Source organism: Strix aluco, chromosome 10 (assembly GCF_031877795.1).
Source record: "Strix aluco isolate bStrAlu1 chromosome 10, bStrAlu1.hap1, whole genome shotgun sequence".
NCBI classification, from domain to species: domain Eukaryota; kingdom Metazoa; phylum Chordata; class Aves; order Strigiformes; family Strigidae; genus Strix; species Strix aluco.
In genome coordinates this window covers 14,621,185-14,638,700 of record NC_133940.1, presented here as the reverse complement: position 1 = coordinate 14,638,700, position 17,516 = coordinate 14,621,185, and the positions used below count along the sequence as shown (strand labels likewise).

Genomic DNA, 17,516 nt, shown 5'->3' with positions numbered 1-17,516 from the left:
TCCAAGAGAACGATCTTTATTTTTAAATTCAACACGAAAAATTATACCAGAGTAACTAGTGATAAACAGATACGGTAAATTTCCCTGAAGAGATAAGGCCTAAAAATACAATCCTGTTACACTGGGTTGACCCTGGCTGGACACCAGGTGCTCACCAAGCCACCCTATCACTCCCCTCCTAAACTATACAGGGGGAGAGAATATAACAAACGGCTCCTGGGTTGAGATACGGACAGTGAGAGATCACTCAGCAATTACCACCACAGGCAAAATGGTCTCAACTTGGGGAAATTAATTTATTACCAATCAAATCACAGTAGGGTAACGAGAACTAAAACAAAATCTTCCCTCCACCCCTCCCTTCTTCCCCAGCTCAGCTTTGCTCCCAATTTCTCTACCTCCTCCACCCACAGCGGCACAGGGGGATGAGGAATGGGGGTTGCAGTCAGTTCATCACACGTTGTCTCTGCTGCTCCTTCCTCCTCACACTCTCCCCCTGCTCCACTGTGGGTCCCCTCCCACAGGAGAGAGTCCTCCATGAACTTCTCCCACATGAGTCCTTCCCATGGGCTGCAGCTCTTCACAAACTGATCCAGCGTGGGTCTCCCACGGGGTTACAAGTGCTGCCAGCAAACCTGCTCCAGCGTGGGCTCCTCTTTCCACGGGGCCACAGGTCCTGCCAGGAGCCTGCTCCAGTGTGGGCTCTCCACAGGGTCACAGCACCCTTTGGGCACATCCCCCTGCTCCGCCGTGGGGTCCCCCCCGGGGCTGCAGGTGGGTGTCTGCTCCCCCGTGGAGCTCCCTCGATGCAGGGCACAGCTGCCTCACCACGGGCTGCACCACGGGCTGCAGGGGAACCTCTGCTCCAGCGCCTGGAGGACCTCCTCCCCTCCTTCACTCACCTTGGGCTCTGCAGGGCTGTTTCTCTCACATATTGTCACTCCTCTCTCCCAGCTGCTGTTCCACAGCTGGTTTTCCCCCTTCTTAAATATGTTGTCCCAGAGTTGCTACCACTGTCGCTGATGGGCTCGGCCTTGGCCAGCGGCGGGTCCGTCTTGGAGCCGGCTGGCATTGGCTCTGTCCGACATGGGGGAAGCTTCTGGCAGCTTCTCACAGAGCCACCCCTGCAGCCCCCGGCTACCAAAACCTTGCCATGCAAACCCGATACACCTGTAGTGTTTTGCAAATTGCAAAGACTGAGGTTTCTTGACACTGAAGAAGTTTCAACTATTGAAGTGAGGAGAGTATTACAGCAATGCTTTCAACATTATCCAGGTCATTTTCTCATGCATTAATGACATAATAGAAATTTATGGAAGTTTTTATTGAATCTTAATTGCTCCCTAAGACCATGACTGAAATAGAAAAAGTGACTGCATTCTGCTTTGACTACTACAGCAGATGTTGAGGATACAGAATCCTGAACTCTGATTTTTTCATTTAAGGAAAACTTCCGATTCTTCATATTTACATACAACATTTTGTATGTTTTCTGTAAAGTCACACAATATTTTGTCAATTCCAGATTTTTGCCAGCTCTTAAAAATACTTAGCTTTCTTTTAAAATACCACCAATACATTTCCTGATAGTCCAATATAAAAGGTGTTTTTGAAGGGTCAGATGGGTAATTCCAATATTTAGTTTGTTATGGAAGTCTCTTAATATTTTGTTGAGGTTTTTCTTATTCTTTACAAGGTAGAACATTTTAAACCAGAACACCACTGATGAATTTAAATTGCATCTTCCTCACTAGCAAATGAGTTCAAATTAGCCCAATTACAATTAAAACATGACGTATTTATCAACCATTAATGATGAGAAAAAATGCAAATCAAGGACAAATCTGTTTACAATTTAATAATCCACCTCAAGTGACTACCAGGAGAATTTACCAATGCCTAAAAATGGCCATAAATTACACTCTTAGTTAAGAGGTTTAAAGTTTTTGAAAAAGCTCAGCTCTTGCAGATGCCATTGAATATTACAGATTTCTAAATATGTAAAAATAGAACTCCTTTGGTTGAAATGACGTCCCTCTGAGAAACTGTAAAACCCCAAAACCCAGGAAGTTTTTGAACACTGACTTAAAAACAAGAGCTGCACTTCACTGTAATCTTGTGCATTTTTAACCTGTTATAGAAGATTAATCCAGGATCATACTTAGCATGAACAGTTTCCACAGCCTTTCACACTATTGATAATTTCTTCTTCTAGTTTCTTCCTTTCCTCCTCTTTGGACATCTGATTATTTCTCTCTTCCCAATTTGGATTGTTATGACTATTTAGTACTTTGCTGCTCTGTGTATGCCACATTTCATAATAGAGGTTGCTAGGACTTGCAAGAAGGTCTGCGTGTCTACCACGTTCCACGACTTTACCCTGTGAAAGAAGGGGAGTAAGTCAGTAATCATTATTATCAGATCTATAGGAATATAAATGCTGCCAACATATGGGCCACAGTTTTATAGTATATGTTACACCAACTATTAATGAGAAGGAGCTTGGGACAGCAATGAAAGACTGAATGTGTGGTGCACTGAATTGTGTGCTACACAGCAAGCTGAAAACAAGGAGCTGTGTTGTTCTCAAACTTACATAAATAGGAACATAGATGCCCTTTGACCATCTGGACAAAATGGAAAGCCCACCAACATGCAAAGTTTTACTATCTAAACTGGAAGAGCTATTTAAAGGAAACTTGGATCTCTATATGAGCAGCAAGGTGTTAAAACTACTAGTGCAAAGTTATGTACCAAAACAAACATGCATTTGTCTTTGCATGGTAACAGACACACTTACACTAAGAAGCTAAAAGAAAAGAGCATACAGAGAGGGATTTGTACTAGATAAGCTAAACATTTAAAATCAAATCCTAAAAACAATTACTGTAAATTGTGCTTTTAGATGGGTGCTCAGTAACTTGTGTCATTGCAACTGCCACCATGAAAATCAAGTGAGCAGTTCAGTTCATCTGTGCTATTCTCAAGAGCAAAGATGATTTATTGACTATCATTGTGGAAACAGGAAGAGTTGGAGAGGAGAACTCAAATTCTATGGACAGTGAAACAACACTACTCTTCAAAAAAACAGACTCATCTTTTTACTTTGAGATACACATTTACATTCACTGACTTCAAATTAAAATAATGTATTCATTCTCCAGCTAGTCTTTCTTTTGGGAAAAGGCAGCATTATACAGACACCTACATGGGTTTTATATTAGTTCTAAATTCTGATCTACAATTAAATCTACTTCCTCGTGACAACTGCTGATGAACATGCTGGGAAAAAAATTGGGTCTTGTCACTTCTATTACTAGTCGTGCTAGTGGAATCTGAACAAATATACACTTGACCAACATAACCGCAGAATTTATTTAAAAACTCTAAGTGGTTAATTTAGAGAGTTCATTGTAGTAGAGACTAGGCTTTTGAATTACGGCCTTCTTTTTAATAACTTTTGAACAATCATCAAAAATGTAACTTCTCTGTTCAGCTTCACAGAATTAAGATCAGTATCATTAATACAATGTTTGTTCACTCACTCAAGAATTATTCTGACTTCACCTAGGCAAAGGTGCTGAAATTGTGATGCCATATTTCCATTGCTAAGCAAAACCAGTCACAATCATCTTGTCTCATCTCCACTACTGAGCCTTATTTATCTGGTTGCTAACACAGTGCTCATCAATCAAGCTGGGATGACAAGAGGCAACTTTTTGCTGAGCAAACGTCAATGATGCCTCATGAAGCAGTCAGGCACTAGAAGTGATGCACCACGCTGCCTTACTCATTCACAATCTTTATTACACTAACATCATTCATGAAAGTGAGCACCCTAGCTGTTTTACAGTTTTAGGTTGTGCTTTTATTTTTATTTTAACAGTTACACTATAACACAAAACACACTCTTAGTAAGCTGTGAAAACTTGCATTGACAACAAAAAGTCGCAGATTGCCTTATAACATGTTAAAAAGCATTTGCAAGATGTTTTAACATGCAGTTACATAAAGGATACACCTTAAGAAATTATTTTTCAGCAAAAGCTGAAAAAACAAGTAGATCAAAACCAAATAAAAACTCCACAGTGACTTATTCCACTACTTCATTTTGAGATTCATATGAAGCTGAGATCTGTATAGCAAAGATAGTCAGGAATGCCACTATTTCATAAGATTTTGTTCTGATTCCCTGTTAAATCATTTAATGTACTGTAGGAATAACTTATTTTTTTAGATATGCATATTTTAGTCACTAAATACACCTATGATCACAAGCATATAAACAGCAACTGAGAAAAATGAATGCAGAGATAAATTTAACATGTATTATCAAGAGATTAGAGCACTATATTTTCAGCATTATCAGTTAAAGGAGTAAGTACGAAGTTATAATAAGGACATTTGTTTGGTTTAAATCTGTAGCCAGATATGTGTAATAGAGAAGAAAATGGACTTAGGACAGACAATATGAGATAACAGCTGAATAGTGATATTAGTAAATCAAATGGTGAAACTTTGGGTTTGTTTTTTTCTTATAAGAGAAGCATACAGAAAGGGAATAATCACACTTTTCTACAGGTAGAGAGAATGGTGTTCAGATTTATAACATAATTAGACTGAACAATCCTATAACAGTTTTATCTGCATGGAAACAGAACATGCTGTCCTCTCTCTTTCCAATGAAAGAAAAAAACAATGCATGTGAAAAACAGACACTCACTGAGTAGTAAGAATGAAGCATAAATTGGGGGAATACTTTAGAAAACCTAATCTGACAGAAGTATGTAATAAATTAGATTAAAAACATGCAACATTAAGCCGGCCCCAGAAAACAGAAGTGAAATTTGTCATAATACATATAAAGAACATGTAATTAAATGAATTATGCAAACTAAGTAAAAATACAACATACAAGAGAGTCACACATACAAGTTTCTGCAGATGATAAAATTGTTCATTACAAAGAAGATGAATATATAAAAAGCAAAGCCTGGGCTACGATTTTCTAACATGGTTCATTTCCAAAGAAAGAACTTTCAGTAGCTTGGTAGGAATACAGTATTTCAAAATGGACACACAGACTCTCTAAAACAAACACTGACATTATGTGAAAATTACACATCACGGGGTGATCACCTCACCTGATCCAGCACAATGATTTCATCTGCATCAACTACTGTTGACAACCTGTGAGCGATGAACACTGATGTTCGGTGTTTTACTATGTCCCTCATGGCATTGAGAATATTCTGCAAGATTAAAATAGAGACTAACTCTTAGACACTTCTAGGTGGTATGACAGGCCAATGTCGACTTGCTTCTTTCCCACATCAAAATGCTGTCTGGAAATATGCAAGTTACTGTAAATAAGTTTTGAAAAACATCTCCAGTACTGCTATAGCTTCAAAATAAGAAACAGATACAAGTATCTGCAGAAGAAACAGAAGTTTCCCAAGCATGAATATCTGTGGCTCTGATAAAGTCCTCAAACTGCAGAGAAAGCTTATATTCATACAAAAATGCAGATATCCCATGGGACAAAGGAAGAGAAGTGTTACTTGATTTCAGGAAAAACCTCCCCATGCAACCATGCTCCAAAAGCAACATGAACAGCAGTAAAGGCACATGAAAATAATAAATCATCATTATCATAATAATACTTTTCAATCAATGAAAGTTAAAGAAAAAATCCCTCTCAGTATCATGCCAATGTGGAATATAAAGTTAAAGCAATCCTAGGAATTATTTATCTATCCACTGCTTCCTTTGTGAGCAGTTTTCCACCTTCCCAAACTGCATTCAGATGCAAGCAGCACTAATAGGGAATTTGTGCCCTCACTACAATAAGTGAAGTGTCTGCTTTTTCTTCCTGAAAAACACTTGCCTTTGTCAGAAAACATTTCAATTATCAGACATATTTCTGTGGAAAGGACCTATTTTCATTTGCTATCTTTAAAATGCAGTTCTGCTGTGAACCTTTCAGCTTTGCTTATGATTCTTGCAATAAATACAGCAAAACAAAAGAGAAAGAATCAAAATAGTGTGCTGTAGAATATTGTGTGTTATAAACATTTCTGGTCCAATGAGGAAGCTGTACTATACAGATGTACAGTTTGTACTCTGATTTCTTTGTATCTGGAAAGTGAAAGTAATTTAGTGATTACAGGTCAATAAATTTGCTCAATAATCTGCATAAGTGAACACAAACATAGCTCTAGTTTATGACATTAGTTTGTGAAATTACTGCTGGTGCTGAGAGTTTTGTGTTTAAGCAAAGATGTAGTTATGAAGCCTGATGCAGTTACTGTGGTAGTGTCATGACATCTATGTCACAACACTCTGATGTTTCACAGCCCTTCCTGTGAAATGAATACAAATTAATACCAGCACTGCAGGTTACACCTACCTGATTTGCATCTCAGAAAGATGCTGCACAACAAACAAGAGGTTTTCTGTTCTGCATTATGTCACAATTATTTATAAGACATTTTTAATGAATGCTAGATGTCATCTAAACATCTTTTAAAGTGGATTGGAAAGCTTTGCACTTCATGGCCACGTGAGGTTTTTGCAACAGTTTCAAGAGATGAAATATTTTATGGCGAATGGGATCTCAAGAGTGTAAAACAGAAAATATACCCAGAGACAGAGTTGATATTCTTCGCTACATCTCAAGGTAGACAGACTCAGTATCTCTACTTTGGCCTTTAGGAAACAGGCTAAGACATAGAATCTCTTAATACTAGGAAAACACATGATAGCAATCCAGCAAAAAGAACAGAATTCTTTCTGAGAGGAAAAGAACAAGGAAAAAGCATCAGAATCAGACATCATTACACCACTTAAGTTTTATATTTTTTCATCCCAATTTACCTCTTCTGTAATTGAATCTAAAGATGATGTGGCTTCATCATAGAGAAAAATAAGTGGCTCCTTTAACATTGCTCTAGCAATTGCAACTCTTTGCTTTTCTCCTCCTGAGTGGGGGGAAGAGGAAAAAAAAAAAAAAGATGAAGTTATAATCGTGATATTCTAAATTCAACAGCAGAGATAACTGGTTCTGGGGTGGTTGGGTTTTTTTTAATATACGTCATAGTTGCTACTGATAGAGGCCTGTACATGTTACATAAGATATCACACAAGTTCCTGCTCCCTGATAAGTGCAGAGGAATTCAAGATTGCTTATCCTTTTAGAAGAGGACAGAGAACTATGAGAACAATCGGCCATTGGAACAATCTCCCCAAGGAAGTCGTGGATTCCCCAACATTGGACACTAAGAGTCAGCTGGACAGGGTGCTGGGCCATCTTGTCTAGACTGTGCTTTGCCAAGACAAGGCTGGACCAGATGATCCTTGAGGTCCCTTCTAACCTGGTATCCTATGATTCTATGAACTATTTCATATATGCTACAAGGCAAGAGCTTTGTACAGGTAACTCACGTCAACGTACAGTAACTCACTCTATACATCAGGGAGGATGAGCTCGTTTACCTGGTCTAAGCTATGCCCTGGACAGTAACTTTGCATACATACATCCTGTTTTCGCTTGCAAATAAACAATGCTCTGTCCACGCCTGCTGTATTTGATTTCATGCATCTTGCACACACCTTTTTTCTTTCAGGTATCTCCCTGAAATTCATCTAACTTTCCACTCCATAAAGGCCCAGATTTAAAGTGTCCATACCTAACAGCCTTAACCAGCAAATTTCATCAAAAACCACAATTAATATAGTATTGAAAATCATCTTCATTATGCAATCTACTGCCTGTTGGTTTCTGATGTAACCAAGTTTCAGACTAGTTTCCTTTGCAATTCTTACAGCCAACATCTACTCAAGAATAACTTAGGACAACTTTTACAGACAGGAAAACAGGTGCATTTGAGAACTTAAAATCTGCTAAACATTTGGTATGCAATGCAAACATTTCACATTTGTGCACTTGTCCTCCTTTGTTTTATTCAAGACTTCAGAACATTCCAGTGAATATCATTTATTATTGTTAATGTTCCATTCCTATCATGAGAGAACATGCCTTAATAAACCATAATATAATATGTTACGATAATAATGCTGCAGTTCAAATTTTAAACTGTCTTTGGCAGAACTCAGTAGCAATTAGAATTGTACAATTTACTCAGTCTATTTTAATATACTCTCCCTCTCTCTCCTTTAAAGCATGTTCAAAACTCACAGCTTGACAATATCCATGTTTGAAAGACATACTACAATGACAAAACCCAAGGTCTTTCCTTACATTTGTAGCATACCAACTCATTTCATGTTCTTCTCCATTCATATTCAGGACACAGCGTGTTAACCGTTTCATTCAGAAAGTCAGGGGTTTGGAGTGTTATAGCTCTGTTTATTACACTTTATTAGAAAACACTGAAATGGATTCTACTTGAAAAAGCGAAAACAACTTGTTTTTCATTATTTACTTTTGATGAATCAATCACTGAGACAGTAAGAACTGCACTAAATGCTTACTTCACCATTTAAATTGATAAAGTTCTCATTGCAACAAAGACTTCCTTACGCCTATTTTTGTACCGCACAAACCACAGTAGGAGAGAGAAATTCAGATACTGAGGCTTGTTATCTACACTACTGTACTGTCATTAGGAATTTTTGTTTGTATTAAGGTTCTTGACAATTATAAAAAAAATCCACCAGGTTTAAAGTATTAAGACAGCACTTCTAACATACAGTTTTCCAATGCCAGTCCTCAAAGTAGTAAACCGTTCATCTGCTGGAAGAAAGGAATCCATAATATGCATACAGGGAGAATCCAATTTACTTACTATTTTTTAAACTAATCATTTGCTGCACTCAACAAATTAACTATTCATCGAACCAGGGCCCCAAATTAAGATCGCAGCCTTTACTGGTCCCACACCTTACCACCACTGTTCACACAACCAGGACCCACGTTAACTGCCACTGTGTCTTTCACAGTGATGAAGGTCTGGAAAACCTTGTTTTTTCCATCATGCATATAAAACACCTGGATATCAGAGGACCGCTTAAACTCACAGAACCCTTCACTCACTGTATTTCTCCCAGAAAATATTTTAAAAAGACAAAACAAGTCAGGACTTTGTGTTTTTCTTAGACTAGAAATATAAGAAGCGTCACCCAACTTAAAAATAAACTAAAAAGATTCAGAAATGAATCTAATATATACCTTTATAATAATTTAGGGAGTAATTCTACTATTCAGAAAACTGCAGAGATTCAAAGTAACAGCTGCCCCATTTTTACAGAGCTACTGAAGGAACTCAAAGATACGCATTTGATACCTCCAATACATGAAACAACTAAACTATTTCTGGCCATTATGACTCTCATTATCAATGAAAATATTGATCTTAACAAAAGCATATGGGATACAGTGGTCATGTTAGCTCCACATTTCAACCTAATACCACCAACTGGCACCTGCAAGCAAAAGCACACAGAACCAAATTCCCCAAGAGCTGAGCACACAACTGCATTTAAGATCACTTCAATGCACAATTTGAGGAAGCCCAAGATGAGCCGACATTTCTGAGACTCCTGTAGCCTAAGACTCCTGTACTCTGACTGTAAACATTACTGAAGCTTGTTTATTACTATTGTTTGACAATTAAATTGTTGAAAGTAGGAAACTGAATCTGCTACTTCAATGGCAGATGCACACTCTGAACTCTTTTTCTATCCCCTCAGAAATCCAGTGTTTCTCCTGAGAAAGAGAAAGATTTTGCATAGTTTTTTTTTTTTCTTTAAATAGGAACAAAACGGGAAAAGAACACATTGCCTTTCACTTTCTAAACACCACTTTAGCTAAAGCACTGTTAGATGGGTACTTGTGACCATCATAGTGGTAGCACAAAATGAAGGATTAAAGGCACAACTCATTTTCAGAAAGACTCCGTTAAAGGAGCCTTGAGGTCAGAAGAAAACTCCAAGATGCCCATACACACTTCTCCAGATTTAGAATGGGACAGAATCATTTAGGTTGGAAAAGACCCTTAAGATCATTGAGCCAACCATAAACCTAACACTGCCAAGTTGGCCACTAAACCATGTCCCGAAGTGCCACACCTACGCATCTTTTAAATATCTCCAGGGATGTTGACTCCACCACTTCCCTGGGCAGCCTGTTCCACTGCCTGACAACCCTTCTGGTGAAAAAAGTATTTCCTAAAATCCAATCTAAACCTCAACATAAGGCTAAAGCCTTAAGCAACCTGATCTAGTGAAATATGCTAGGGCACGGGGTTCATCCAAATGATCTTTAGAATGCCCCCTTCCAACCCAAACCATTCTATGCTTCTATAAACACCAAGACATTTCAAATCTAGCATTAGTCAAATCTTCTTTCTAGAAATTACTAGTATGGGGAGACAGGCAGCACAAGAGAAATCTTTCATCACTATCATAGTTCTCTACAGTTCTGCCAGTACTTGTTTTGTATCTTCTACTCACTCACCCAGATTTGTGCCTCACATATTTTATTTCCCTTCCAACCTTCTTTGTATTCCCCTTTTGCGAATGTGCATGCTTTCTCCTGCACATACATTCTGGATACAGAATGTAACCTCTGATCCTCTATTTCAAAGAGACCACGACTCCTGACTTCAGCAGCTGCATAGTAAGAAATACCACATATAGCTTGCTGTCTTTGCAACAGGCAGTCTCTCTGCCTGAACCCGCTGCATTCCTGCGCTCCTGCCTCTAGATCCCCACCAGCCCCACATCCCCCAAGATATACATCCCAGTACTATTCTCAAGCAACCTCAGTACCTTGAAGTTTCCAAATAAGTTTCTCTCTCCTGTAGGGCCATACCTCATTCCCAACAGAGTCACATAGCCTGCACTCTACCACTCCACCCTACACGCAAATGAAAAAAGATGACCTGTTCTTTACCAATAAATGGTGTCTTGTACAGAGAGTCAGAGTAGAAGAAAATAAAGCTCTGTCACACATATTAGGAGTTTGCCAAACAGTAAGGTCTTGTATTCAGGAGAAGTTGTTTAGAAAGACACGTCCTACATGTTACCAGCGATATGGCCTCTCCTCAGGCAGAGCAGTAGTTGTGTATGTACTGCAGTTTCTCTACCACTACTCTTTGCACGCAGTTCAGCATTACACTACCCACCTTGTCAGAATCCTTCCAAATATTTTCAATACCCTCACACTTATCTAAACACCTTTAAGATGGTATTAGAAAAAGATAACAAACCAATAGGAAAAACTGTGCCCCATCACTGCTCGTACTGGCTAGCAATTTTAAGCAAAACTATACAATGTTTTGCTTTTTCAAAACAACACAACAGGAGATGGGTTTAAAGAACTTTGCAAATGCACCTTCTACTTCTTGTAATACCCACCAAGGAGGGGAACCAAACTCATCAGTGAATTAAATGGAGAACCTCATGAAACGAGTATCCCATTTTATCTTGCATCAAATATCTCTTAAAAAACTAAGAGCCATAAGAAGAGACTTACTTAAAATATAATAAAATAACCTAATATTAATAGTATATCCTTCAACCAAAACAGTCATTTTGGTTTTGTTTCATTCAATGCACATTTAGTAAATGTTACATTTATGTGACTGACATTATTAGCTTTGTCTCAATGCAACTTCAACCTAATAGATTTGAAGTTGAAAGCATTCCAGTAGAATCTAGCTACTACCTAAGAAGTTCCACTTAAACACTGTATTTTTAAAATCCTACAATCCACCAACAAAAAACAGAAAAAGGACATGGGAAATGATTTAGACATTTCCCAGTTTCCATGTGATCCCTCATCTTACATTATAACTTTGCCACAGGAAGAATGTTTGCTTTCAAGCATTATCTTCCCTACGAACACATGTATGTAACTTTAATATTACAGACAGCTGTAGAGAAGGAGTAAAGTGAATTTTTTGTAAGAGTGGCCCTGAAAGGTTAGTTAGCATGACTAGCAAAGCCTGGCTAATGCCATGATATGATCTTTCTAGTCTAGAACAGTTATGCTATTTTGTAGACTGCATACTCAAATACAGAGAGACTTTGAGAGCCTAAACTCATGCTTGTTTTAGTACTAAAGTTGTGTAATATAAATCCTTAGCTTGCAGATACGCAGACACCTTTTTCATGTTGTTTCTTACACAATTCATGGGTAAGAAACACTTAAGACATGAAGGCCCTTTTATTATGAACAGGGTCCAAAATGACTACGCTGCAACAAAATATCCCATTCATTACTTACTACCAACAGCAAAAGCAAAACACCACCTAACTTTCAGCTGTTACAAATTTAGATTTAAGAACTCAAATTTGGAAGGTCTATGCATATATATGTATATATATAAGCCTATCACATCCTACATGCAAAGCACACAAAGTTCCCAATTCTATTCACATGCATTCCACTACCCAAATAGACTACAAGAAAGATAATTTTTACTTCGATGCATCTACATGCTTATGCATCAACTCATTTAATGCTCTCCCCTGAAAATACACTCCTTTAAATATCTTGTCGAGTACAGTCACCTTGAATTACAGATCTTCATATTAAAATTTAGCCTTACAATTACATTATAATGTAAATAAGCTAAAAGCAAGTCTGACTGAGGAATAAACTATGCATTGAACTTCGAGGTAGCAAAAGGGATACAAAGAACTTGTGCGCTTAAAAACCTACCTGAGAGCTTGAGTCCTCGTTCACCAACCTGAGTGTTGTAACCATTTGGCATTCGAAGAATAGCATCATGGATTCCTGCCAACTTTGCTACTGCATACACCTCTTCTGGCGTTGCACCGATATTGCCATAGAGCAGATTGTAATAGATTGTATTATGAAAGAGAACAGCATCCTACATTTATGGAAAGAATATTTTAAACAAGAAACCATGAACAATAGTTTAAAAACTATTCCCAATCCATGAAAGAAATCAATACAGAATAAATAGTTTATATTTTTCTACAAAGTATGAAGGTAAAAGTATTTGGGGAAATTTATTTTCCTAAAAATGGGATTAATACACGTTGTGTCCTAAAGATATATATATGTCATGCGTACTTTTACCACTTTGCTAACTCATTATGGGTGGTAGTCAACTATAAAGCTGAAGCACTTAAAGCTGAAGGCAGTTTCTCATGAAGAGGCTTAAGCACATTTCAGAAATTGGATCTATATGATGATGCAGATAAAAACATAGTATTTCCGGGAGCGGGGGTGAATCATGGTGACTTTCAAAGGAGCTAGACAATACCACTGCATTAGGATTGGCTTTCATTGAACCACAGTGTCAGAATGCTGGTAATTACTATTACGATGGACTATTTGGGAAGAATGAAACATGGTATACCTGAGGTACAACTCCTATTGCCTTTCTTAGACTTTCCAAACTGACATCTTGTATGTTCTGTCCAGCAACATAAATATTTCCTTTCTGAGGTTCATAGAAACGAAATAATAATCTCACAATGGTGCTTTTCCTGAAATTGAAAAGAATTCAGATTAATGTTACATTCCTGATTTGCCGTTTACAATCTCCAAACAGAACTGATGTCACAAACAAAAATAATAAAGAGTGAAACACAACAAGCACATTTAAGAAACAAAATTCTGCATCACTGATTGGCGTATTTAGTCCATTTACCCACCCTGACCCACTACCTCCTACAATGGCCACTTTCTTTCCTGCAGGGACTTCAAAAGACACTCCAGCAAGGACTTTCTGCCCCTCAAGGTATTCAAAATGCACATTATCAAAGACGATGGCAGCAGTCTGTTGTGTGATCTGCAGGGGTGGAGCCAGCTCTTTGTCCTATTAAAAAGAAGAGTGCTACTTTATATGCTGCCCGGAAAGAACCTCAAGCAGTTCAACAAGCTGAACAGTCCATTTCCTAGCTCAGAAAAAGGCAAATAGACACTCCAGCTTGGATATGTTGAAAATAATTATAATCTGCCACATAAGTGAAATTGGTTTGTTCCTCCTCTTCCCCAAAGAAGGTAAAAATATCTGCTGTAAACACTCTGCTTCACAACTTCTTTTGCGGTAATAAATTCTGCATCATTAATTACAAATAAAAACTCAAGCACAGGGCATGAATACTTAAATTAAAAAAATCTCAATACAAGCACAGCTTCCGTGAAGTAACTTTTACTGTCACTAAAACGTTCTGCAAGAAAAAAGCAGCTGCTACTGCCCTAACTGCACTTAAAGGAGGCAGAAAGCATCCTTGCACAACATCTTTCTTGAACAAAAATTAAACCTGGAAGGTAACAAAAAGGTGAAATGATGGCATTGCCAGAAAACAGCCCTATTAAATACCCAGATACTTTAGGAAAATAAGCTACTACTTACTTTAATTTTGGTATCTACACTGAGAAGTGTAAACAAGGTATTCATATCTATAAGTGCTTGTCTTGTCTCTCTGTATACTGTTCCCAGGAAGTTTAGGGGAAGAGAAAGCTGGAACAGCAATCCATTCACCATTACTAGATCTCCAACAGAAAGGCTGCCTTAAGACAAAATGGATGTGAGAGAATAAGGAGACTTGAAGGGTTGTCTTGTTAGGAAGCACCAAAAGATTTAAAAATAATAATCAAGTCAATCAAGTCTAGTTTCTTTTATCCCATGTCTAAAACCAGATGTTTAAATAGTAAACAAAATGCATTCCCAGATCAGATTTTATATAGGAAGGTGCCTGAAACAAATGGCTGTGTTTTTTTCACTTAAAAAAAAAAGATATAATTTCACTTAAAAATAAAAAGATATAATAGCACCTGGAAAATAAGACAAGCAGCATATCAGGAAATTCACGGAAAACGGATTGTAAAGCTGTAAATTCCACAGAGAGAAACATAAAGCAGCTTAAATAAGGTAGAAGGGGAGGAACTAATATATGAAAGCAAGAATCAGGAAAGACAATCTTAAGTACAGTTACAGACAAATCCAAATGATAGAATTTGTCATGATCAAGAGAGAGGACTTTCATACTATATACAACAGAGCTGCTGAAACACACAGTGAGGACCTCTGGGCAGCTTAATATCAAATACACTGATCAAGGGAAAACTCAGGATGACACACTAGCTAAAGGTATGTGCCAGGTCAGTTTAGCTGAAACAGGTCCAGAAAGATGACTTAAAGCTGAACTTCTACCATCCTGCTTAAAGGCTATTCTAAATTTTCTTAAGGACAGCCATAAACTGCACCTGCTGACTTATCCATTCACAGTGTAACTCTTCCCTGTCCTGGTATCTCTTAAAAAGAGCAAAGCAGATGCAAGAAAGACAACATGATATAAAGGTCTATGTTTCAAACACACCTGGATGCTAAGTGTTTAAAGCATCATTATTTTTACTCTAAAACCACCTTGCTTTAGCTGAGCCTCATCCCAATATAGCACTCATCTATTGTATTTGAAGCTTGCACTGTGTCCTCCTAAACAAGCAGGCTTTACTTTATGTAGTAAATAAGACAAATATAGATGAAAAACTCTAACATATGGAAACAATGGTTTTAATAACATGCCATTATTAATCTAAGGAATGCAAAGGACACTGGTAATAAAACTACTGTAGACAAAGCACATGGGTATACACACGATGGGGAAAAGCTCTGAATCTTACCAACATGGGAAGGAAGAAGGGTAAAAAGAAAGGATCTTTGTAGAAGGTTCACAGAAGTATTTGTATTTATATAAGTGTCTTCCAGGACTTTTCAACACAAAATTCCCAAAGTTACATTTTCTTAGGATCTTCCTTTAACTGCTAAACTTTTAAAATGTTTCTAATAAAATCATATTAGTTATTGCTATACAGATCATGGATTAATAATTCTCCAAGAAGCAGAAATACTCAAAACTCTCCAACAAAAACTCTCAAAATGAACTATCACATCCACCCTAAGTTAATTTTAATTAACAGCTCTATTATGGATGAATGAAGGTAAAGGAGAGTAATTTTTAGCTTATAGACAGATGAGTTACCTGCAACAATGCCCTGGCTAGCAAGCACCATGATGGACGTTAAGCCAATGCTAAATATAGCACTCTGTCCAAAGTTCAGGAGAGCTAAAGTAGAGGTAGTCTTCAGGGAGGCGTTTTCATATGTCTTCAAGAATTCATCATACCGTTGGGCTTCGTATTTTTCATTATTGAAGTACTATGATGTACACAAAAATAATAAATGTCACATTCTCAAATATACTAGACTATGTAACTAGTTATAAGATTCAGTATGAACAGACTACATGCACAGCTACACACACAATCCCTCTCCAACAACTAAAGAGAAAAGAAGACAAAAGATCAGTGTGTGAAGACAAAAACCATGAGCAAACATCAGCACGTTCTGCACTGCAATAAGAGACATTATGGAGATCCCTACCATAGTCATATTCCAGTAACACTGGGTGTCTGTCTTGCAGAACTTCTACCTGATTAGTGTCAAAACCAAACACCAGCTGCCATTACATATTAAAAAGAAGACAAGTTACTATCCTCTACATACTAGAACATTCTTGTTACTGTGATGATGGCAAATTCTCTACAACAGTACTTTTCACACAACGTCTACTTCTGGGTCCTTCTTCACAGATAGGTTTACCTTTTCAGTTCTAGCTCTCCAATTAAAAGAAGCATAAAATAAGCCTGAGCCTGGACAATTTCAAAGTTGTCCACAGGATTTTCTAATAGTAGCAGTAGAGGAAACAATAGAGACCTGTTCTTTTGTGTGGACACTGCAATAGAGCGCTACAAACCACAACAGGTAATGAAAACAGTACGCGTAGTCATTTGAGAAGACAGAATGTTGCAGGCTGACATTCAGAAGACAATTTTGCAAACAAGTGAAGAGAAGCTTCTTAAAGACTAAGTTTACATTTTGCAGAAACTGATGGTCGAGGTGATTCAGTCATGAAAGAAACTTCTCACCCTATTCGCAAATAGTTTTTTCAAGTCTCACTAACAACTTTCATGCTATTCTGTCAATATCATGTAGTACTTTTGAAATTAATAATGTTTTAAAAATATGTTATTGCTCTAAATATGTAGCCTCATAAAAGATTAATCTTATGACTCACTTTCCGTAGGCCAACAGAAGACAAAGAGCCTAGTAGTAAAGACTGGTCTTACCTTCACAGTCTCGTAATTTAGTAGTGAGTCAATTGCAGCATTACCCGCATCATTATCTGCTTTGTTCATTTCTATTCGAAACTTAGTCCTGTAAAATGAAGGCTTAATACAGTCAAGAGTTCAGGCTGAGGCAACAGCAAGTGCCCTGATGAATCTGAGGGTATGCCTTACCTCCACTGTGTAATTCCTATCGTGAACGCTGCATACGCTCCTAGTGTCCCCAGAGTTACTAAAGCAAACTCTGCACCGCATTTGTAATACTAGAATATTTAAAAGAAAAAAAAGGTCATAATAATTTTCAAAATTTCACTGTTGTCTCAAAATTATGATGGCTTAGCCCAAGGCAAGAAGTCTGAAGGTCCCTCCCAACACACTCCCTGCTC

General features: G+C 37.6%; 1 protein-coding gene across 5 annotated transcripts in view; it reads right to left on the bottom strand.

Annotated features, from left to right (window-relative positions):
• Positions 1 to 17,516, bottom strand: part of ABCB7 (ATP binding cassette subfamily B member 7) — a 43,044-nt gene continuing 25,528 nt past the window's right edge. For all 5 annotated transcript variants that reach the window (XM_074835352.1, XM_074835354.1, XM_074835355.1 and 2 more), the window contains 10 exons: positions 17,305 to 17,393; positions 17,134 to 17,221; positions 15,988 to 16,162; positions 14,358 to 14,515; positions 13,654 to 13,817; positions 13,356 to 13,485; positions 12,689 to 12,860; positions 6,877 to 6,980; positions 5,145 to 5,252; positions 1 to 2,380 (listed from right to left, as the gene is read on the bottom strand). In XM_074835352.1, coding sequence (XP_074691453.1) covers positions 2,162 to 2,380; positions 5,145 to 5,252; positions 6,877 to 6,980; positions 12,689 to 12,860; positions 13,356 to 13,485; positions 13,654 to 13,817; positions 14,358 to 14,515; positions 15,988 to 16,162; positions 17,134 to 17,221; positions 17,305 to 17,393 — 1,407 coding nt within the window. In that variant the 3' untranslated portion in view covers positions 1 to 2,161. The remainder of the gene's footprint in view (positions 2,381 to 5,144; positions 5,253 to 6,876; positions 6,981 to 12,688; positions 12,861 to 13,355; positions 13,486 to 13,653; positions 13,818 to 14,357; positions 14,516 to 15,987; positions 16,163 to 17,133; positions 17,222 to 17,304; positions 17,394 to 17,516) is intronic.